The 25280-nt window shown below is 34.2% G+C and overlaps 1 protein-coding gene across 2 annotated transcripts in view; it reads left to right on the top strand.

Moving 5' to 3' along the window:
• The window catches only part of TAX1BP1 (Tax1 binding protein 1), a 69365-nt gene that overhangs the window by 36294 nt on the left and 7791 nt on the right, over positions 1–25280 (top strand). The window contains exons 9-16 of one of the 2 annotated variants that reach the window (XM_033088419.1): positions 613–837; positions 1386–1532; positions 2819–2942; positions 4154–4257; positions 6716–6841; positions 7935–8006; positions 20276–20453; positions 20808–20956. In XM_033088419.1, the coding sequence (XP_032944310.1) occupies positions 613–837; positions 1386–1532; positions 2819–2942; positions 4154–4257; positions 6716–6841; positions 7935–8006; positions 20276–20453; positions 20808–20956 (1125 nt within the window). The remainder of the gene's footprint in view (positions 1–612; positions 838–1385; positions 1533–2818; positions 2943–4153; positions 4258–6715; positions 6842–7934; positions 8007–20275; positions 20454–20807; positions 20957–25280) is intronic. The other variant, XM_033088418.1, reaches the window with a different exon arrangement.

The following is a 25280-nucleotide window of genomic DNA, read 5'->3' as shown; positions in this document are numbered from 1 at the left end:
AACCTGTGTTTATACCCTTTAATACTTTTCTTAGAAGCTCATGAAAATAAAATTGCTAGGTCAAAAGCCATGTACTTTTTAAAGGTGTTCATGAATCTGCAAAAAACTGATGAGAAAGGTTGTATCACTTACAGATTATCTAAGTCCTGTTGTAAATGTGCTGATTATCCTAAACCCATTCAAATATTGGTATTTTCAGTAGTTTTCTTAAAGTACATTTTTTGAGTTACAAAGAAGTTTTTGAAATTATTTTTATTGGTCATTTTAAAAAATGAGGATCAGTACTTCAGCTGGAGAGATTTGGGGGAACAAAAGCTTTTATTTGAGTCTCAGTGTAGCTAGCCCATTAAGCACTGGGTATGTTGCCTGACTTCCTTTACTTCAGTTTCCTCATGTATAAGGTGGTAGTGATACCCAATACATAGGATTGTTATATGGGGACTCTGAAACAGTCACATCTTAAGTTTTTTATAGAATTATATATTGCATCTAAGTCATGAATAGAAAAACAATATTTAAAAATTTGCATCTGTTGAAATATGAGTAAAAATTTTTTCTGCTTCTGTTTTTTACTTGAATGTTTTAATTGTATATTTATTTGTCTTTTTCCAGGAAGATACTTTTTTTTTAAAGGAGCAGCTTCGTAAAGCAGAGGAACAGATTCAGGCAACTCGGCAAGAAGTTGTCTTTCTGACTAAAGAACTTAGTGACGCTGTAAATGTGCGAGATAAAACCATGGCAGATCTGCATACTGCTCGCCTGGAAAATGAGAAAGTCAAAAAGCAGTTAGCTGATGCAGTGGCAGAGCTTAAACTGAGTGCTGTGAGAAAAGACCAGGTAAAGCAGGTTAATTCTGAATTTCTATTTTGCCCAAAACTCATTATAAGAATGAGTTATGTTAAAATAAAACTGTTTAGATTCCTGATCACAGAATTTTAAATTACTATTAATTTTGCTTAATCATTGTGACTTCTTGAGTTACAAGTAATGTAAGCTTTAAGAAAAAGTTCTGTAAACAAATTTCTAATGGTCAGTAAGTATTATTAATTAAACTGCTCTATTATTATTGTTAATTAAACTTTCTGATGTCCGGTATATATTGCTTTGTTTGGAATTTCTTACTAGCTGCATAAAATGGTATTAGTTATTTAACAGGTAATAGTTGCTCCTCAGGAGGTGGATTACTCTTCTTTAGCTTTTTTAATGAACCTTAGTCTAAAAATACAAAGCTGGATTTATTAGGAGAGCTAATGTGGATCTGTAGCCAAAACTCCAAAAGAAATAGATGCCAGAAAGAAAAAAGTGAAAATGAATTGGATTTACTACTGCATTATGAGATACAAATTTTTATTTTTTCTTAAAGGAAGTGTTTATTTCTGTCCTAGGAAAAGACTGATACACTGGAACATGAACTGAGAAGAGAAGTTGAAGATCTGAAACTTCGTCTTCAGATGGCAGCAGATCATTATAAAGAAAAATTCAAGGAATGCCAGAGGCTGCAAAAACAAATAAATAAACTTTCAGACCAATCAGTAAGTATAATTGAATTCATACAAAGTGAAATATTTCTCTTATTAATATTTTTGTTTGTAAATCAAATTTTTGTCATATTCTAAATATCAGCCTTTTGAACATAATTTACCTCTGCTTGATTTCAAGTCATTGACCTAATGTTGTAATGATAACCTGGAATTTTTATTTGCTGGAGAACCAACACAGGAAGCAAGGGCAGCAGCAAGGAAAAAAAAAAAAGAGAGAGCCCTCATAGTCATTTTCCTCTATGATCTTTATAAATGTGTTTTTCACTTAAGGATTCAGTGACAATGACCCCTGTCCTCAGTGGGGTTAACCATCGATCATTCCCAGGGTCTTAGATGGGTTCTCAGTTGTCATTGGTTCTTTCATCCTGTTATATCCATTAGTTAGGTAGAGTTAAAAAGTGTTAGCTACTTAATTGATACTCCATTTGAGAGTGGGTAGGCTGATTTAATAAACTCAAGGAAACTTTTCTGTTTTGATGTTTGTTTTAATGTGGGTCCCCAAATTGTGCTTAAATATAAGGCTTGCTATGTAATGGAGTCTTGGAAATGAAAAAAAATTTAAAATCTCAAGTTGAAAAGGGCAGCCGGATGGCTCAGTTATTTAGAGCGCAAGCGCTCAACAAGGTTGCTGGTTCGATTCCCACATGGGATGGTGGGCTGTGCACCCTGAAACTAAAGGTTGAAAACAGCAATTGGACTTGGAGCTGTGCCCTCCACAACTAAATTGAAGGACAGTGACCTGGAGCTGATGGGCCCTGGAGAAACACACTGTTCCCCCATTAAAAAAATAAAATAAAAATAAATAATAAAATAAAATCTAAAGTTGAAAATGATACCACAGTGAAGTTTATTTGTACTATATTGTATGATACAGATGATACTTTCCCAGTCTTCTTTTTTGAAATCTGAAAGGAGACGAAAGAAGAAATGCATGAGAAAAAGTAGGAAAGCTTTTGTGAAAAAACATTATGCTGGAAATATGACCCACATGTGTGGATTTTGGTTTTGGGCCTTTAAGTTACTATGCCTTTGTAGTAGAAAACTGGTGAGATTTCCGTGAATGGCTTGTTTTGGTGGTATTTTGATGATTTCACAAGGAAAAGCATAATGTTTTTCTCTTTTGTAATGTAAGGTGATGTGTGTGACTTTAGTCTTTGTTGGCTTTTAGGACAATAGCAGCTTTGTGGAGTTTTCAGGATTTCTTGGTATTATTTGCACAATTACTGAAGGAAGGAAATACAAATCATTTAACCATTTATTGTTAACATTTTGAATAGGCCAATAACAATAACGTCTTCCCAAAGAAAACTGGGAATCAGCAGAAAGTGAATGATGCCTCAATAAACACAGACCCAGCTACTACTGCCTCTGCTGCAGGTGTAAAGCCACCACTGTCTGCAGGTAAATATCTGTTCGACTTTTTGTGCAGTATCCTGCCATAAAAAGTATTTATGCTTATTTATATTGCCTTATTCCAGGTACAAGAATTTTAGGAAGCTTATAGAAATCTTTATAAGGGAGGCAAAGGGAGGAAAGTAAGGGTCTAAAAGTAAGATAAAGTAATACATTGTGGTGAATATACAAAACGTGAATGTGAACTAGTGTTTATCTTCATGAGAATAGTTAGAAGTGTTATATGAGCTGGTGTTTTGTAAACTCAAATGCGTACAGCATTTGGGCTGTAGGACAAAAGCCAAGAATTGAAATTTTAATTAACATTCCACTAAATCTGTGGAATTTTGAAACATTTCTGGCACTTTAAGTGTACAGTTCTGTTGGGGGCAATAACTTACAAATCTGTTTGGTGTGTCTCATCTCTCTTCTTCGGCTGCTTTGGAGCCATAGTGTATTTTCCTCATTAGTTGTAGTTAGTGGATTTTAATTTTTATGTTAGTTTTATTAGTTTATAGAACAGATTGGAGAGACATAGTGAATGCATGAACAACATGAAATTTGAATTAACTAGATTTTCATTTGTCCTCATTTCTTTTTTTTTCACCTTATGCTAACAATTTGGCAATAATGAAAGTAGTAGAGTATATGAAAGTATATTTCCTTGTGTCATGTTTGGGGCAATTGATGTTTTATACTTTTTAAATGTAATGTAAATTTCCTATACTAGTAAATATTTAATTAGGTTCTGCCGCTACAGAACAGGATACTGTTCTCTGCTTCTGAACATCCTCTTTAGTACTTAGATGGTGTTGTAGAAGTTTTACTTAATAAAGACTGAGTAAATAGTAATGAAGGACTGGAAAAATGATTTAAAATGTTTTCTCAAAGAGTATGGCTTTCCTACTTATCCTGTCTATTCAGTTATATAAATTTTTGTGCCATTTTAGAACTATTTTTAGCTAATTAAAATAATAATCCTTTTGTTACTGAATGTGAACTTGGTTCTGGCCAAACTGACATTTACAAATTCTCACCTAGAGTTTACATTATCTTTTGTTTATTTAGTGTATGAATAGACATTTTAAAATACATGTTTCTCTCCTTCAGTATTCCATTTACTATATTTCACATTATACTGACTTTTAAGTTGCCTGAACAGGAAAATAATATAAGGGTCAAAATAATTTTTAATAATCTTATTTTCTGCCTTGTTATAGCCGAGAAAGATTTTGACATTGTAACAAAGGGGCAAGTCTGTGAAATGACCAAAGAAATTGCTGACAAAACAGAGAAGTATAATAAATGTAAACAACTCTTACAGGTAAGCTGGCTACCTTGTAAGTGAAAGATAGATTTATCAAATGTAATGACTTAGCTTACCTTTATTGTATTGATGGATGGGCGTCCTAGGATTTTTTTTTTTCAAATTCATATACTGGTATTTCATTTTAACTGTTGAGATGATGAAAAGGGGCTGTTTTGTGTACCTTTTCATGTAGGCCTGTGTGTAAAATCATGATCCTAAAATTATTTTTTGTTCACCTACTGTCCTTTTCTAGATAATGGGCAAGTGATTAATTGATGTTGGATAATATTGTCTGTCTTATTACAAAGATACATGGAAAATGTTTGAACTTCATAAAAGGGAAGTGCTCCTTTTACATTTACTGTAGTAATTGCAGACTTGTACCACATCTTAAAGTGACCATTTGCAAAGTGGAAAAAGGGAACATTTGGCCAAATGAGTTGCTGCCTTTATGGTGTTACTTATTTTGATTATTTTAAGTTGTATTTAAACATTTCAGTTTTGCAACTGTCTTGGTAGCATTCACTTCTGGAGTCTTCAAACGACATAGGGAAAATGCTTCTCATTTATACCTGATTTGCAGAAGGGAGGAAAAGGAGTTTTCTGTATGTAGATTTTGTTTGTTAAATATTTTTTTGTGTGTGTCTGTTTCTCTGTGCATGTGGAGAGGAGAGGGATAATATTTAGAGCTGTAGAATGAAGTTCATACATCAGCTCAAGGTTTCTAGAGTAATTTAAAATACTTTGTTAACGGCCTTCTAAAGAATATTAATGTAATCTTTTAATCAAACCTTGAACATTTATGTTGCTTCAGATGGTCTTTCTTCCAGTGGAAGGACTGATGAGAACAGTTTTCCCTGAGTTCAAAGTAGTTAGTTATAAGGGACTAAACTATTTTTCATTAAGTATGAAACGATTCTGGAACAATTTTCATTATACAGTATTATTGAAAGGAAGATTGAATGTTTCATCAAAACTAAAAACTTCCTCAAGGTATATTTTTCTTTCCTTTTATAACTGTGTTGAAGTGCAGTTGAAATCCAAGAAGCTGCACATATTTCAAGTCTGCAGTTTGATCAGTTTCGCCATATATAGTCAGGAAACTACCAGTGTCAGGATAATGAACATTTCCATTACTCGCCAGAGTTTTTTTGTGCCCATTTGCAACTCATCTCTCCCTTTGTCCCCATCCCTGGGAAACTGTTAGCTTGCTTTCTGCCACTAAGATTAGCCTACCTTTTGTATAGTTTCTATAAATGGAGTCCTATGGTATGTTCTCTTTATTTCCTGTTCTCTTTCAGCATAATTATTTTGAGACTTACGCATATTGTTGCTTATATTGTACTTAATTCTTTTTTATTGCAAAAGTTCAAATCTCTTGCTATCTTAAAAATTGGGTTGCTCGTCTTACTGAGTTGTAAGTGTTCTTTATTCTGGATATAAGTCCTTTGTCTCATATATGTGTAGTGAATATTTTCTCCAGTCTGTGGCTTGCCTTTTCATTGCCTTAATGATATTTTTAGAAAACGTTTTAATTTTGATGAAGTACAGAGTATCAATTTATTTTACGTTTTGTACTTTTTATGTTCTAAGAAACACCTAATTTAACTTGCAGAGATTTTTCTCCTGTCTCGTCTTCTAGAAGTTTTATAGTCTTAGTTTTTACATATAGATGTATTAGTCATTTTAAGTTTATTTTTGTGCATAGTGTGACGTATGGTATATATAATATGGATATTCAGTTGATCCAGCATCATTTGTTGAAAAGACTTTTCTCTATTAAATTGCTAAAAACATATTTTTAAACTTCATCTTGAACAAAAACATTCAAAATGACATTGGCAATTTACCTTTTCATCATGTTTGTAACTTCTTCCTTTTAACCTTCTGGGTTATAGAGACAAGCAATGTATGAGAAGCCAACCAAGAGATTGTCTTGGTCTGGAAATCCCAGAGTTTTATCAGTGTCTAGAAACAACAGCATTACGAATATATGATTTTTATTATCTCCCTTTGCAAAAGTAATACATGGTTACTGTGAAATCTTATGTAGGGCATCATAAAAATAAAGAATAAAGATTGTAAAAAGTACCATCATGATTTTGATCCCCAGAGATGAGAGCTGTTAATAATTTGGTTTATATTTTTCTACACAACACTACATAGCCATCATATAAAATTGTTAAATAACTTTTAAAACAAAAATAGGATAATACTATATATTCTGTTTTTGCAACTTGCTATTTTCAATGAATGTGTCATGACAGTTTTGGTAATTCCATTGTGTGGATATAAAATGATTTATTCAGTCTTCCACTGAATAAATGTCTGTCCACTGACAGACATTTGGTTATTTCAGTTTTTTACTGTTAACAGCAGTGTTTTAATAAATATTCAGCACATACCTATGTTTGTGTAGATATTGGCTCTATATGGATTTAAAATCTTTTGGTAATTTACTAATTTCATTTAGGATGAGAAAACAAAATGCAATAAATATGCTGATGAACTTGCAAAAATGGAGCTGAAATGGAAAGAACAAGTAAAAATTGCTGAAAATGTGAAACTAGAACTAGCTGAAATAGAGGACAATTACAGAGTAAGTTTAGTATTCATTTAACTTGAAGCATAGTACCTAGTACTTTTGAAAATGTGTTACCTATAATTTTTTTACCAATCTAATGTACATTTTTAATATGGATAATGGGGATAGTATTTTTGTGTATGACTAAAAATGTACTATGTATTTAGTTATGTTGTGTATAGTTTATTAACTGTTAACTGAGAAAATGGGTACCCATATGCATTGCCATTGTGGCTTTATTCTCTGGATTCAGATGGTTATTAAAATCATATTTTTTAATTGTGCTCAGTTTTTAAAATGAAAAGGGATCATTTTATTATCCTCTTCACTTTAAAAAAACAGTGTATGTAGAATTATTTTAGGGCCTTGAAATTTATGTGGGAATGTAATAGTATATGATCAGTAATTTTTAAAATTTATGTAAGAGTTTTTAAATTTATCACCAAAGTGTGTTACTCATGATCCTAAGTGAAATACTGCAGAGTATATTTTTGCCATTGTAACCTAAGGCAGTAAACAAGCCTAAATGATATTTATAAGAATATTAGAGAAAAAAATTAGCAGGCTGTCTGGCTAATCAAGAAGAAAGGTATTTTTCCCTCTAAGGAATAAAGTGTAATCTTATATATATTAAGATATATATGTATATGGAATTTGCATATTTTGTGTGGGACTAAAGACTAGGAAGTTCGAAATTATTTAACTTTGCGAGTCATAACTAATTATACCTATAACCTGATTTTTAAATGTAATATTTTTAAAGACACCAAGAACTACTTTAGGTTTCCCCCATGGGGGCTGGAGAGGGTGGCACATTATAGGCTAAGATAATTTTACTGATTGTCCATATTTGTAATTGTGAAGAAGTGGACACGCAGAGCCTGGGGGATTGACAGTGTTGGTGTAGTTTCATATAAACTAGGGGAGAAGTTTTAAGAGCGAGGGAAGTTGGTCAGTAATGATAAGTAATTCAGAGATGTCAAAGAATAAGAACCAAGGAAAACATGGATATGGTAATAGCAATTATTTTGATAGAATGCTATAAACTCTTTCGAAGTGTAAGGAGAGAGTAGATAATGAAAAAATTCATTATACTTTCTTTCTTCAGCTTCAGTTGGCAGAGAAAGAGAAAGAAATAAATGGTCTGACATCACATTTGGAAAACCTCTCCAGGGAGAAGGTATTGAACAATGCACTTTAAAAATGTTTCATATGACACTGAATGATAATACAACTTTATGAAGAGACTGATTTTACAGTTCATGTGAGAGTGATTTTTTAAAAAACCAGTTGAATAAAGAAATGACTGTTAAAGACTTTTAGATGGAAAATGTTTTTTGTTAATATTTTACTTCATAATTTGAGAAAATGCTTAAATGTTGAAACTTAGTTTAGTCTTTGTTACATATTTTATATTTAATAATAAATTTTACAGTGCTCAAATTTAAGAAAACAGTAAAAATTTTAAAATTACATATGATTATCTGGTTTTCTTTTACAATAGGAAACATTTTAGAAGTTGTTAAATGATTTATGGCATAACCTAACATTGAATCAGAGCATACCTTTGTGTAATGTAAAAGGTTCTATAGTGTAGCTTTTCTCAAAGTGCTGTGTGGTCCTTTGGGGGGTTCCCATTCCCTTTTAGGAGCCTGTAAAGATAAAATTCTTCACAATACTGTGGTGTTATTTTCTTCCCCCCCCCCCCCCCCCACTGTGTTATACTTGCACACTTGGTGTGAAAGCAGTGGTGGGAAAACTGACGTATTTATATATGGCAAGGCAGTGGCACCCAAGTGCATTCGTAGTTACTGTAGGTAGTCATCCCACCATGCATTCACAGTTAGAAAAGAAAAGCTTAAGATGATGAAAGAATAAAATAATTTTATTGAGGCTTGACCTTGGGGTACACATCTTTTTCTTTGTGATGAAATGGGAAGTACCCCCAAAGCACTTCTTTTCCCTAATAATGTATGATGGTTATTTTAAGGTAAAGCATTTGTACAGTTGTCGGAGTTGTGAGTTGAACTATCTTCTCTTTGTTTTTTATGGCACATTATTTCTATTTTAAAGAATGACTAATAGACAAGATTTGGTTATTCAGAGTGGTGTATTTGGCAAGCATTACTTGAAAAAAAGTGAAGCGAGCCTTTTACTTTAAGGAAAAACAATTGATAATTTTTGTTGCCAATGATAAAAGTCAGTCTTGAAGCAAAAGTGGAATTTTGGGAACTTTGTATTTGCTACCATAAGCTTGATGTTTCTCAATGCTTATGGACTTTTCTAATGAGATGGGTGGTGATATTAAGACTATGATTTTAAAAAAATTGTTTAGTGAAATGTGTGAACATTTGGAAGATCTTCATGAACCAATCAGTAATTTAAATGACCAGTGATGATACTACAAAATGATATGTGGTAAAAGAGCCATTCAAAGTGCTAGATCTCAAGGTTGGGTGACATTACTGTGGTAGTTGCAAAATTCTGACTTTTCAAATCCATCACTTCCTCCCTATTTTTCCCTTGGCATTCTATAATAAGGAAGAACCTTCCTTTGCCCTTGTTCCTCTTTGACATCAACTCTGTGGCGTTATTGCAGACCTAAATTAAGGGCTCAGCTCCTCCTCCCACCGTGTTTTGGTAGAATGAACCACAGAACTCAGGAAAACACTATACTTACGATTACATTTGATTAATAAAGTTTGTTATAAAGGGTACAACTCAGGAACAGCCAAATGGAAGAGATGCATAGGGCAAGGTGGGGGTGGGGGTGTCACAGAGCCTCCACGCCCTCTCCAGGCATGTGGAACTCTTAGTACATTGATGTTTTCACTAATGGGAAGCTCCCCGAACCTTGTAAGAGTTTTTAATCTGGGGTCTCAATACATAATGATTGATTAATTCATTGGCCAAGTGATTTAACTCAATCTCCAACTTTTCTCTCATCCCTGGAGGTGAGGTGAGTGCTAAAATTTCCAACTGTATAATCATGTGCATGCTTGGTCTTTCTGGTGACCAGTCCCTCCTTTGAAACTGTCTTAGGGCCACTAGTAGTCACCTTGTTAGCATGGATTCAAGTATGGTCTAAAGTTTAAAAGGACTTGTTATGAACAACAGAAGACACACGTATGATTCAATAAATTCAAGGAGTTTTAGGAGATCTGTGCCAGGAATTTGGAACAAAGACCAAATCTGTTTTTTATGTCAGTATGTATATATGTATGTATATGTTTTTAATTTGTATTTGGGTGTCTGTGTCCGTCTGTCTGTCTATCTACCTGCCTTCTTGTCTTCCTACCTGACCATCGTCAGCATGAACTCTTTTTAGTCGATAGATGAGAATTTGTTACTGTTCTTAATTTGGTGTTCACCTGGTTCTGTATTTGGTGAGGGGGAGTACATTCAAACTGGTTTCTGATATGCCCCAGTATGAAGAGGATGTTGTTTTTTGAGCACTTAATTTCTTTCTATCCCTGCAAGATAGTCTAGTTCATCTTGTACCTTTCTTAGCTTTGGAATTGGCAGTTTTGTTTTTTTTTTTAAATGAGAAAGAAGTTCTGGTCCAACTCTGGAATCAGTTACTTCCCTAAGGAGTTGTGATTCCTTGTTAGTGAGAAATGGTATTTAGAAACCAAAATATGGGGCCTGGGTGTGCACATTATTGCTGGTACTCATTGCTTCTAGATTCTTTTCAATGGACAGAACCAGGGAGCATTTACATTTTAGAAATCATGAGTTGTAGTCCAGTTTCACAGGGTTTTTCCTTGCCTTCCTCATTTCCTGTTTGTATACTCCTCCCACAGTGAGAATCCTGGTGCCCAACAATGTCAGTGCATTTATTCATTTGTTAAATCCAATAATCCACATAAAATAGTTTCAGAATTGCTCCAGGCATATCACTAGGAGAAGGAAACCTATTAAGAATAGAATTTGAGATTGTTTGCATTTTTTTATTTTTTTTTTGCCCCCTAGGCTGCCCGTATATTGTGTTCAAGTGTTACTTGGCATTACTTTTCTCTTCCCCCTCTGTCCACTCTCCTCCTTTCCCCCCTCTTTTCTCTCTCTCTTTCCCTTTTAGTGTATGAAAACACAAAATGGATAATGGGTTAAAAAGATACCTGCAAGTAAACAGTGGATTAAAGATAATTAAAGCAATAGGAGCACAAATGAAGAGTAAGAATGTAATTTTTTATTTCTGGTATGAGTTTTGATCAGGTGTATTGTAAAGTTAAAATGATCTAAGCAGATCTTACAAGAAATTGGATATATATTCCAAATACTTAAGACAACTTTTTTAAATATGAATTTACTTTCACTATTTTAATAAGAAACCTAACTCTTAAGTGTATTTTGTACTTAGCGATATTAGCTAATGCTAGAGACAGGCAATCAAGATAATTTATATATTGTACATTTAAAATACATATAAAAATATAATTGATACGTCAATTATATGTAATTTATACATAAATTGTATATTTGTATAACAGCTATATTTTACATATATATTATTTTGAAGTTTCATTCATGACAGTGTAAGGTATAGATAGTCCTGCATGATTATAACCATTTGTACATTTTGTAATATAAATGGCTGAAGTCACACATGGAATATAATGTAGTGACTCTATTAATTATGCTGTGTAACAAATTATCCCCAAATTTAGTGGCTTAAAACAGCTTTTGTTACCTCCGAGTTTCTGTGAGTGAGGAACCAGTGTGGCTTTAGATGTTCACCAGACTGCAATCGGTGTCAGATGGGGCTCAGTCGTCTTCCAGATGTAGATCTACTCCTAAGCCCACCAAGTGGTGGTTGTCAGGATTCAGTTCCTTAGGGACTGTTGGACTCAGGGCCACACTTCCTACTCTGCCACCTTCCATAAGGTCACTCCCTGTCTCTGTTCTTGACTCAGGTAAAAAGTTATTCAAACCACAGGCAGGGTAACCTTTGAAAATGTAAAGCTGATCACTCCATTGTTTTAAGCTCCTTAAAGGGCCTCCCATGCACTTAGGATAAAAGCCATAATTCTTAACATAGTCTATGTTTTATATGACTGGTCTCCATTTCTCTCTCTAGTTCCATTTGAAGCCACAATTTCCTTTTTCACTGTCCTCTGTAGTCTCTCTTAGTAGTTCTCAAACTTGAACTTGCATCAAAACCACTTGTATTGTTTCTGGTTCCCATTCCCAGAGCTTCTAATTTAGGAGGTCTGGGGTGGGGCTTGAGAGTTTGCATTTCTAACAAGTTCATGGTGCTGCTGGTCTCGGGACCACAGTTGGAGAACTGTTCTCGTCACTCAGGCCTTACAACTCACCAGTTGCTGTCTTGTCTCAGGCCCATCATTCATGTCCTTTGCCAGGAATAGTCTTGCTTACAGGCTTTGTTATTTTGTTAAACTTTTTAATTTTTTTTAAAAGCAGAGTTGAAGCATATATGAAAATAGAATAATATTATGAACTCTATTGTACTTCTCCCCCAGCATCAGCAATTGTTACTTTATGGCCATCTTCATCTGTCCCATGGTAATTCCCTTCTCTCCTCCCCCCAGTGATAGTTTTCTGAAGTATATCCCAGAATTCCTATTTTTTCCCTCTCAATATTTATTCCTCTCACTCTTGACTTACCCGTAAGTCCCAGATTAAATGCTCTTCTTCAGAGAGGCGTTCTTCGACCGCCGAGGCTAAATTAGATGGCACTATTAAACTTATACCTGGGACCCGTACTTTTATTTCATAGAACTTAACCATAATTTATAATTAATATTTATTTCTGTGCTTATTTGTCTAATATCTGCATCTGCTTAATTGTAAGGTTCATGAAGACAGGGATTGTGTCTATTTTATTCACCACTGTATTTGCAGACCTAGTATAGTGCCTAATATTTGATTTTAAATATTTGTTGAATGAACAAACAAATTAATGGGGCAAATGTAATTTACATCATTTGCTTATAAAAACATTTGGTAAATGTACTGGAATCAGCAGTTTTATCAGCAAGTACCCTGCCCTGTAAGAAATACAGCAGAAATAGGCCAGTTTGGTTTCTACCTCCTGTCTTTCTGAGTTACTCTTGATTTTCCTGCTGGTGACACTATAGTTTTATATTACTTCCAAAGATTGTATTTATAAGAATTTCTTTTTGCTATCCCAAGGCCTTGCTTAATGTTTGTCTTCTCATCCAGTGTTTCTCTCTTACCTCACCCCTAACCCAGTCCTTTATAAGGTTAGGATTAAGTCCTTTTTGTTCAGTGCTGACACTTAGACCTAGGCACAGTGCGTGGAATGAACCAAATGATCATGAAGCATTAGTTGAGTGGGTAAATTAAAAAGTGGGTTTATCACCATCTAACAATATGTATTTTACTTATTTTGTTTATTGTCCATCTACCTGCTCTAAAATGTAAGCTCCATATGGCAGGAATTTTTGTTTGTTTTGGTTATTCCTAAATCCCTAGTGCCTAGAACAGTACCTGCCACATAGTAGATACTCTAATTAAATATTTACTGAACTTATGTGTGAATGAAAGAACTCATTATAGTTTTTTAAAAATTAACTAGCTCCCTAGAATAATATGTTTAGAAAATATTTTTAGTATTATGAAGTGGGATTAAAAACCATACCAATTTAAATTTATTTAGAACCATAATAGCTTAAAGTATTTTTTCATGTCATTTCAAAACCACTATTCAGAATTGTCATTTCTATGTCTTCATACTATTTCATATATATTTTGCATAAACCCATTGTTAGAAATTTGAAAAGGAATGAGTCAAGAAAATAGTAAAGCAAAAGCAAAATGGCAAATTGTTATAAAATAACGAGAAATACTTTATTAACTTGCCAGAGGAAAAATTAAAATTAAAAAATTTTTGAATTAAAACTCTTTCAAATTAAAACTCTTTCAAATGTTCCTTAACATCAGATACCTGAGTAGTGATTTTTTTGAATCGTCATTTTATATTTCCAGATGGTCTGCTTTCCATCTGAAAATGGAAGCGTCACACACACACACACACACACACACACACACACACACACACACACGATAATGGAAGATGTCTCTAATGAAATGCTATAATAGCATGATGGTTATATAATGACCCTAAAGAACTGATCTTATAAAAATCATATAGACGATCATTTGTTTACTTTTTATGCTATAGCTTAGAGGCTGTCTGGAAGTTATAAAAGGATAAAGATTATGTGAATTACATACCTTGAAAAAACTTTTTCAGAGAGTTGTAAGTAATTCAAAATATTTAATGTCTGTTCTCCTTTACTCTCATGGCTTCTGCATGTGGCAGATAAGATCAGTGTATCATTTCTCCCATTTAACAGTTGGAGTGGCAGAGGCATCCTTAATTTGTCCAGTAATTTATAAAACCAACGCTACGGTGAGACATTTTGAAGAAAAAAAAGGTTTAGGCACTCTGTCCCGCAAAGGCAAACCAGCTAAGCAAACTTTTGTGCCCTGGAACTGTAAAAGAGGGCTTCTCACAAAGTCTATTTCTTAAATTGTGGAGGCTTTTTATTACAGGAGAATTGCAAATCGGTTGCTATTGTTTTGCTCAGGTTAGATAGCTACACTTATGTTATGAATGTCTTTTAAGGTAGGGGAGGTCTCGCAGGGGTTCTTGACCGTTTTTGTGCCAAGGGTAAGTTGACAGTCTGGTGAAGTCTGTTTTCAGAAAATATTTTTAAATGAACGAAGTAACCACAAAGGAAACAAATGATAAGAAATAGTTATCAAAATATTAAAACAAATTTGTGATATGATAGTAGTTGTGTGTGCTTTTTTATTAAAATGTTAAATAAGATTTAGCATATCTAATTACCATAATTTCAAAGTAGTGATGAATAATAAAGGCTGTTTTGAGACGGCTGCAGTGACTCACATGAAGTGAATATGTCTGTAGGTCACAAAGTTCAAAAGTACTGCAACTATTGCTGTGGTTATTTTTGTCTACATTAATAATTGAAAATGATAAATGTCAATTAATGAAAAGATGTAAATATTTTTTCCCTATCTAAGTTCAGGTATCTCCTGAATTGTAAACATGGCCCCTTTGGCAGGTGCTGTGAATGCACATTTAGGAATCTTCTCTAAGTCAAGAGTTCAGTCTTCCAATTCGCCAGACAACCCAACCATAACTCTCTTGCCCAGGTCCTTGTATTCTGTCCCCCTTCAGTTCTCTCAGGAGAAGTCAAAGCTTCTTGTTACTGGTCCTTTTCTTACCCTGCCTCCTCCTTGCCGGGGATTTATTGCATCTTTGATGGTAGAGGAGAGGAATGTTAACTTAGAGTAAATTCTTTATTAGGTTGTAACTCTCTGTGAAGTGGCTTGACTGGACTAATGTATGCATAAATCTTTTGGTGACATCCTTGACTCCATTTAAGTAGTTTATTGTCTACAGAAGAACTTAACCATATTCCTCTAATTTGCTTAAACATTTGTAGAAGAATTTTATCTAACTTTTTTGCTGCTTTGGTGCCCTTTTTTAGTTTTCTTGAATCGTATTTGAAATATTTTTTGAATTTACTTTCTCTATTCACATTGCCACTTTCACAATTCTGAATTACTAAATAGCATGTTTGGGGTTTTTGAGTCATGGCAGGAGATGAGGGACCATCCTTTGAGGGTCTGCTGTGTTCTAAACACTCCTCTCATTTTTCAATAGTCCTCTGAGGCTTGGAGAAGATAAATTCCTCAGGGTTGTTAGTATTGGATCTGATGAGAGAAAATCCAGGTCTGATGCCAATTCACCATGTCATGCTGCCCCCTCCACACCCCCCCAGCCCCGCTCCCACTTGTTTTTAGTTTCAAGTATGCCCAGTATACTTTGCTAGATTAACCTTACGTTTGACCATGTTGATATTCATTCAAGAACCATTAGGCCCATTGAGTAAACTCTATGACCTATGTGTAGATTTGGCACATCTGGCCTTCACCTTGTCTTTTTAGCTACATCTCTCCTAATTTTAACACATGTGGTGCTCTGGCCATATCATTCACTTAGCAGTCCTGCAGTATGTTATTTCACATGTCTTCTGTGCTCTTCACATGCTTAGGAGGAAATTTTAATTCCCATATCTCTTCGCAAACCTAAATTGACTTGCATTTTTCACGTTTACCAGTTTTGCTCTCAAAGATAATGATTTACTCAGTTTTAATGTCACATTTCATTGTAAGGTCGTTTGTATAGATAAAAATTTGTTAACATGGAGTCTCATCTCTAAAGGGATAACAGTCAGCAAAACCAGCTGAATTTTACTTTACAGTCAAAATCTTTCACTCTTACAGGCTTTGTTAATATTTCTGGTTGATACTTTATAATAGCTTTATGAAGTACAATTTACACGTAATAAAATTCACCCATTTTAAGTGCAGTTTGATGAATTTTGGCAAATATATGTAGTTCTGTAACTACCATTACATTCAAACTCTTTCCATTACTGCACAGAGTTCCTCATGCCTATTTGCAGCCAGCTCCTCCAGCTACCCCCAGTCCCAGGCAACCACTGATTTACTCCTGTTACTGTATAGTTTTACCTTTTGTAGCATTTCAATCAATGCAGTCGTGCTGCAGAATTTATCCATTCAATAGTTCGTGGACATTAATCCTTTTACCAGCTGAGGGACATTTCTAATGTTTTGCTATTAGGAATAATGCTGCTATGAACATTCTCATACAAGTCTTTTTGTGGACCTGTTTTCATTTTTCTTGAGTTAGATATCTAGGAGTGGAATTGCTGGCTTATATGGTAAGTGTATGTTTTTAAGAAACAGCCCATTTGGTCTTTGTGGCTGTATCGTTCTGCGTTTCCACCACAGAATATGAGCATTCCATTGCTCCATGACCTCATCAACACTTGGTATTGTCAGTTTTTAATTTTAGTCATTGTAGTGGGTGTGGTGTTACCTCACTGTGGTTTTAGTTTTAATTTTCCCAATGACTAGTGATGCTGAGCATCTTTTCTTGTGCTTATATTCTTAAATAAGAATTTATACTCGTATACGTTCTTTTATGAAGTGTTCAGATTTTTAACCTATTTTATAATTGAGTTGTTTCTTTTTTATTTGGTTTTAATAGTTCTTTATATATTCCAAATACAATTCCTTTGTCATATATTTTGGAAATATTTTCTTCCAAATCTATAGCTTTTCTTTTCATTTTTAAAAATATCTTTTGAAAAGCAAAATCTAACTTTGAAGTAGTCCGAATTAGCAATATTTTTCTTAATGGTTCATGCTTTTTGTGTCCTATCTTAAGAAAATTTTGCCTAACTCAAGGTTGCAAAGATATTCTACTTTTTCTCTCAGTGGATATATATAGTTTTAGCTTTATGTTTAGATTTATGATGTATTTAAAAATTAATTTTCGTGCATGGTATGATATGTAGTCAAAATTTTTTTGTATACAGATATCCAGAGTTTCAGCATTATGTATTTAAAAGATCACCTTTTTCCTCCGTTGAATTACTTCTGCATGTTTGTTGAAAATTTAAAAGTATGGCTATATATTTGAACTCTCTTCTGTTAATAAATAAAACAGCTTTGTGTCAGGGGTCAGCAAACTAAGACCTACAAGCCAAATATGTCTTATGGCCTATTTTTGTAAATAAAGTTTTATTAGTACATAGTCATGCCCATTCATTTAGGTATTGTCTGTGGTGGCAAATAAAGGCAGATGTGAGTAGTTGTGATAGACTTGGTGTCCTACCATCTTTGATGGTAGAGGAGAGGAGTGTTAACTTAGAGTAAACTCTCTATGAAGTCGCTTGACTGTGCTAATGTATGTCTGAAAATACCTACTCAGACATTTTATGGGAAAAGTTTGCCAACCCCTGATTTATGTCCTTATCCTTATGCCAGTACTATATTTTCTTGATAACTGTAGTTTTAGTTTTAGTTGATAGCTCCAGTTTTGTTCTGCTTTTAAAAAATGGGCTAGTTCAGGACCTTTGTATTTTGTACTCTGTTTTAGAATCAGCTTGTCACTTTATACAGACGCCTGGTAAGATTTTGATTGGATTGCATTGAATCTGTAGAACAATTCGGGGGGAATTAATAGCATTAAAATAATACATTTTCCAGTCTATGGATGTGGTATGTTTCTCTGTTTGTTGAGGCTCTCTTTAATGTCTTTAATTCTCTCAGTAATGTTTGTTGTTTTTAGTGTATAGGCCTTTGCACATCTCTTGTGAAATTTATTCCTAAGTATTTAATTTTATTGATGCTAACATAAATGGATTTTTAAAAAATTTCATTTTTCAATTGTGTTGCTTTTATGTACAAATACAATTGATTTTATATGTTGATCTTATACTGCAACCTTACTAAATTCATTCTCCTACTTTTAGTAGATTCTGTAGGATTTTCTACATGTAGGATCATGTCATCGGTGAATAAAGACAATTGACTTCTTTCCAATATGTCTGCTTTAATCTTAATCTTGACTTATTCCACTGTTTACAATCTCCGTTACAGTGTCGAATAGAAGTGGCCGAGAGCAGACGTCTTTGCCAATACTGATTTTAGGTAGAGTCATTTAGTTTTTAACCACTAAGGTTCACTGTAGGTTTTTGTATATGCCTCTTACCAGGTGAAGGAAGTTTCTTTTTATTTCTTGTTTGCAGAGATTTTTATTTTTTAAATCATGAATGACTGTTGAATTTGTAAAATATTTCAATGGATCATAGATGTTTTGTTCTGTTAGTCTGTGAACATGATGAATTACATTTATTTTTGAATGTTAAACAATTTACTTTCTCGTGATAAACCCACTTGGTCACGATGTATTATTTTTTTTACTATTGTTGGATTTGATTTCTTAGTAAGTTAAGGGTTTTTGCGTCCGTATTCACAAGGGATGAGCTCGGTTGTTTTCCTGTGATGTCATTGTTTGGTTTTGGTATCAGGATGATAATGGCCTGTGAAGTAAATTGAGAAGTGTTTGTTTTTTTCCCGTCTAATATTTGACAGAATTTATACAGGATTAGTATTTTTTTCCTACCCCCAACCTTTATAATTATTTTTTAAAAATAAGTTTCTTAAATGTTTGATAGAATTTATTAGGGAAGCAATCGGGGCTGGTTTTTTGCCCTTTGACCTTTATTAATAGCTAAGTTGTAAGAGATTCAATTACAATTCAATTGTAATTTCCTTCAATTAGCTCAATAAAAAGGATACTTTCTTGGCACAAGTAAATTTGAAAGTATTAGTACATTAAGCTTTATTCTGCTTTCAGATTTAGTTATATGTAGAAAGCATTTATGAGAAGTTGAGACCCAGCCTTTCCAACTATACACTTTAAACGTTCAGTAGGCCTTCCCCCAATCCACAGGCTATAACATTCCAAGACTCCACTGGATGCCAGAAACTGCAGATAATATCAAACTCTGTATTATACCAGGGGTGCCCAAAAAATGCATAAACATTTTAAGAGATGTTATCTATGTATTTTCAAAGTTGAATTACGGTAGCAATGTGTAGTGTGACATTCACTCAAAAGATGGTGTTAATCAAATGAATGCTAGCGTCACCATGCGACATGCAGGACAGTCAGAGAAAATGGTGGAAGCCTGGTTGTCGTTTGAGGAGCGCAAGAACACTTTGAAGTGGTATTTGAAATTTGAGAATGTTGTGGAAGTCCGACTGCAATGGAGGCGTGAGTATGCAACACAACTTCCAACCTGCCTGACACTTGCAAGCATTCGTGATAAATTTGAGACGCATGGTACTATGTGAAGAAATTGAAATGGCGTGTGCAGCGATACAAGTGGACACTTTGGTCAACGTTGTTCAAGCAGTAGTTCGCCATCATCAGAAGTGTGTGGACGCTGATGGTAACCACTTTGAGCACCTCTTACAATTGCAGAAGTCGAATGTGACTTATATTCATCTTTCGTTTTCCATATATATTATTACAATTTTAATACAGTTTTTTCCTTTCTCAAAATGTGTATACATTTTTTTGGCGCCTTCTGTATATAGAGTTTTTTCCTGTACCTACATACCTATGGTAAACTTTAAACTACTTTTACACTTTGGGGCCATTATTAAGTAAAATAAGGGTGACTTGAACACAGGCCTTGCATTACCACAGCGGTTGATCTGATAACCAAGATAGCTACTAAGTGACTAAGTGTATACAGTGTGGATACACTGAAAGGGCTGATTCCTGTCCTAGGAGGGGCAGGATAGGATGGAGTGAGATTTCATCGTGTGCAATTTAAAACATACAAATTGTTTATTTCTGTACTTTTTTTATTTGATTTTTTGGGACCATGGGTGACCATGGGTAACTGAAATCACAGAAAGTGAAACTGGATAAGGGGGTGACTAATAGGGAAATAATTTTATTGTTAAATTTTGGCTAAATGTTTAATGCTGCCCTTGTTATAAAATATTTGATTGCTTATTCACCTTTGTTTTTGTTAATTTTAGGAACTTCAAAGGAGTCTAGAGAATCAAGCAGAAGGGAAAATGGAAGGTCAGAATTCCCAGAGTCCTCAGATCTCACAGTGTCTCAACACATGCTCAGAGCAAAATGGTCTTTTTCCAGTACCAGATACACAACTAGTTCTGCAATTTGGTAATCCTTATGCAACACAGGAAACAAGAGGTTATTAAAATATTTTTGGTTTGGGATTAGCCGAATGTGGAGTTTTTTGTTTATATCTTTGTGGGATTAGAAAATCACTGGTACAGCTAACTCTAATAGAAACATTATTTTATAACAAGCAGTTTTAATGTTTAACACTAACTGGCTTCATCCAGAAATGATACACCATGAATGAGGAGCCTATTTGCTTATTGCATATAGTTCTTATTTTTAAAAATCACTTGGGTTTAAAATAAAGGCTTTTTTTTTTGATGTATTAAAATGGTCCTTTATATCCTATTCATCATAGCTATACACAGAGATTCTAATTTTCTACCAGGTTTCACCCTTTCCTTGCAAAAAATTTTTTTTCAGATGGAGCAGATGGTGCTTTTTACCCAGATGAAATCCAAAGGCCACCTGTGAGAGTACCCTCTTGGGGACTGGAAGATAATGTTGTCTGCAGCCAGCCTGCTCGAAACCTTAGTCGTCCTGATGGTTTAGAAGACCCTGAGGATAGTAAAGTAAATTGAATTTCCATTTTCCGAGCCTGTCCCATTTATTTTCTTTCTTATGTACAGAGTTACATGGTTATGTGTGGTGTGTGTTGAAAGAGTGTGTATGCCTTTGAGTATACATGATGGCTTGCTTCATTTTTGGAAAAACCTGCTTGTATTTAAATTTGAAAAATCAATCATTAATGTTTCATATTTACACTTTAGGATTTGTACTTACGTAAAATACTAAGTTTGGAGGAGGAACTCAATATTGATAGTTTAATCTTTAAAAAAATGTTAATGAGACATAATTGACATGTTAGTTTCAGATGTACAACATAATAATTTGATATTTGTATGTATTGTGAAATGCTCACCATAAGTCTAGTTGATACCCATTTTAGTTACAATTTTTCCCCCTTGTTATGAGAACTTATAAGCTCTACTCTCAGCAGCGTTCAAATATACAATATATAACAATTGTAGTCCCAGATGGTTTAATCTTAATTATAACTTACTAAGTAGTTTACTGTATTCTTTTGATGTAGATATACTTGGCTTGAAGAAGCAAATTGTTCATGGCAGTATTATGCATGATTCAGTGTGCATCTTTTCATTTTAGCAGTTATATACCATTTTAAATTTTAAGGTGGACCCTTTATTTAGTTGGAAAAAGAGGGAAGTGTATATATATCATTCTTTTTCAGAGAAGTACTCTTTTAGACATTGTTAGTATTTAATCTCTCAGCAACACAATACTCATCATAATTGAATTAGTTTGTGTAGCATGTCATTATTTTCATTTGATTTAAGAGATTTCTTCACCATTTAATAGTTTCTTTTGCTCATAGCTCTTTTTGGATTTCCTGTGCATTAAGAGGAATTTAAAAGAAATGCTTTATCGTGCTCTTTGCAAGTACAGTGGTATCATGACCTGTTTCTCATTTAATCTAGTTTGCTGCATTTAATTGCTATTAACCTTTGCAGAAACTGATCAGTGTTCAGACAGGCATGGTTTTAGCCCTAGTGCTCAACACTCATAATGGAGAAAAATGTGTTTCTCTCTCCTGCCTTTTGGCCTTCTATGTCCATTACTGGGAATAATTAGGAAAACTGTCAGAACTTTTGTAGCCTATTTAAGGTCTAGAGTATCATTTTACTGCTTTTTCACACCTTTACTTCACATTTTGCATATTTAATCTGATCATTCTTGGCACAGATGTTACATGTGACAAGCCCTTCTCTTCTGTAGTCATCTGCTTCAGTTTAATTAGCAGAATGTTCTTTCTGATCTGTGTGCTTTGCCCTTCTGCAAACCCATGAGAAGCAGTGTTAGAGTCTTGTGCTCATTTGCTGACATGCATAGATTTGGTAATGAGATAGAAGGGCTCTTAATAGGCACACCTTGGGTAATTGTATTTTGCAATCAGAAGATTTTTCACATTAGACAGAAACATGTTTTTATGTACATTCAGAGCGTGTTTTTTTTTTTTTTTTTAATTCTTGTCATTACAACAACAAGAAATCACTTACAAATGAAGTATTTTAGTAATTTTAGTTAGGATATAGAAAGCAGATTTGAATTGACCTGTCCTTTTTCTCTGGTCTCTGTCCTGGGAGTGATTAACAGCCACCCGCCTCAGCATCTGAGAGTCAGGGTTGAGGCAGCCACTCTCTCAGCCTGTTCCAGTTACACACCTGCCATATCTCTTCCCTTCTGCACCAGAAACTGGTCAACTCTCAGATCAAAAGGCTTTTATGACTCCCTCTTACCAAATTGCAATAGCAATAACTGTAACATAATGATGATGGTGATGGCAACAAACAGTTCTATAGCTCTATTTGCCTGCTAGTGCTTAGCTCTTTAAATATATTAACTCATTTGTTCTTCGGAGCAATCCTATGAGGTAGGAACTATTACCATCTCTATTGAGAGACAGTTTAACTGGCTTGCTTCACATCACACAGCTGGTAAGGGTACAGCCAGGATTTGAACCTCAGCAGTTTGGCTATAGAAGCTGTGGTTTTGAACTACCTATGAACTTACCAAATGGGCTAAAGCAGAGGTTCCCAAACTTTCTCAGTTCATGGTGCCTTTCACATTTCAGTAAATTTTTTTTATAGCACCCCATAGGCCAAAAGAAATACCTGTAATTAACTAATAAATGTAGTTAGCATTTGAAAAAAATAATGCACATGCGTTGAAAGAAAAATTCATATATTTATTTCATTCTTAAATAACCATAGTTATTAATGGGATGAGTATTGTTGACTATTATACAACTTCTCAAACCCTGGGATCAGATTGGACAAGCCACCTTCATTTCCCGTCTCACATTGATTTTTACGAAGCATATGCTGTATATCTCAGCAAGGACTGCTAAAAACCCAGCTTCTCAGAAATGCCATCAAAAGGAAGGTAGTGCTATCTTACGTTGAAACTGTGAGCTATCTTGAACTAGTTCACGGGTTATCTGACAAAAGGTGGGGTGTTCCTGCATATTTAATTAACCTAGAAAATTAAAAACATCACATAAAACCCCTGTGAATTTGCTGTGGTTACTTTAGCCTCCTGCACGGTTTTTGGAACTATGGGTCTAAAAACCCTTGCTACTCAAAAATATGGCTTGTGGACCAACATACCGCTATCTCCTGGGAGCTTGTTAGAAATGCAGAATCTACGCCTCCTCTGAGAATCGCACTGCATTTAACAAAATACTTAAGTGATCACGTGCTGAATAAAGCTTGAGGTACACTGGTCTAAACTTCCTGAGCCCATCATTCACGGCTGGATTACTTTCTAACACATGTTCTACTTTCCAGTTGTTTCTATGCCTTGTTCAGTGTTTCCCTTCCACCAGGACTAGCTTTACTCCTCCTTTCTCTTCTATCTCTGAAAAACTAAGGCTCACATTCTATTAGTGTGTAGTTTGTTTGCAGCTTTCTACATGAATTGTTCACTGTGAATCCCCAAACTGAAGACAGTTTTTTTTCTGATATACATTGTTTTTTTTCTGATGAGTTTTTAGCTATTATTCTCAGAAGGATCTGTGATTCTCAAAGGGTCTGTGACCCCAAAATTGTTGAGAATCACTACTTGAAAGAATCAAGGCCTGCTTCATTCATGGTGCATTGAGTTTTTGCCATTCTTAAATTTTGACCTTTTTTATGTTTTATTTGAAAATTTTATTTTGAATATAACTAATATATTTTCTGTTTACAAAAATAGTATACAATTGTAGTCCATTTATTTTTATCAAGAATGCCAAGACATCTCAATGGGGAAGAATAGTCTTGTGAACAACTAGTGTTGGGACAGTTGGACATATATATGCAAAAGAAAGCAATTGGACCCCTACCTCATACCATCTACAAAATTTATCTCAAGTTGAATCTTAGTACAGAGCTAAAGTATAAAATTCAAAAGAAAGCATAGGGTTAAATCTTTGTGACATTGGATTAGGCAGTAGATTGTTAGATATGACAGCAAAAGCACATGCAACAAAGGGAAAACATGGACAAATTGGACTTCATCAAAAGGATTACAGGAATAAATTCTGTATTGTTCTGTTTTAAAATACATATTTCCAGCTGATAACTGGATCTCTGGTTGGTATTTCTTAATGCTGAATTTTGCCTTTTACATACCGTATAGTATAATGCCTTTCATACAACAGGGACTGTTTAAATATTTATGATTTAATGATTTTAGTTAAAGAAATGCATTTAATTATTTCTGTTTTGTGCCTAATAAACGACTTATGTTCAGGTCATCTTAGAAAAGTAAGTTTTGGTAACAACTTTATTGAGATACAATTCACATACCCTACGAGTCACCATTTAAAGTATACAATTCATTGGTTTTTTAGTATATTCACAGAGTTGTACAACTATCACTTTTAGAACATTTTCCTCACCACAAAAAGAAACCCCTGTACCCTTTAGCAGCCACTTTCTCCTTTATTCCCCCAACCCCAGGGAACTTTTAGTAATACTTTGTCTCTATATATTTGCGTGTTCTGAACATTCATGAATGAAATCATGTAATACGTGGTTTTTGTGACTGGCTTCTTTCATTTAGCACATGATGCTTTCAAGAGTCATCCATGTTTTAGCCCGTATAGACGTTTAACATGAAGAGTACCTTTTGAAGGTACCTTTCATTCCTTTTGAATGTTGAAGAATATTGTATGAATATACCACATTTTGTTTATCCAGTCATCTGTTGGTTGACATTGGGTTGTTTTCTACCTTTCGGTTATTGTGAATAGTACAGCTGCGTGAACTTGTGTGCAAGTTTTTGTTTGAATACCTTTTACAATTCTTATGGATAATATACCTAGGAGTTGAA

This window comes from Rhinolophus ferrumequinum, chromosome 20 (assembly GCF_004115265.2).
Source record: "Rhinolophus ferrumequinum isolate MPI-CBG mRhiFer1 chromosome 20, mRhiFer1_v1.p, whole genome shotgun sequence".
In the NCBI taxonomy this organism is placed as follows: domain Eukaryota; kingdom Metazoa; phylum Chordata; class Mammalia; order Chiroptera; family Rhinolophidae; genus Rhinolophus; species Rhinolophus ferrumequinum.
This window is presented reverse-complemented; position numbering and strand designations above follow the sequence as displayed.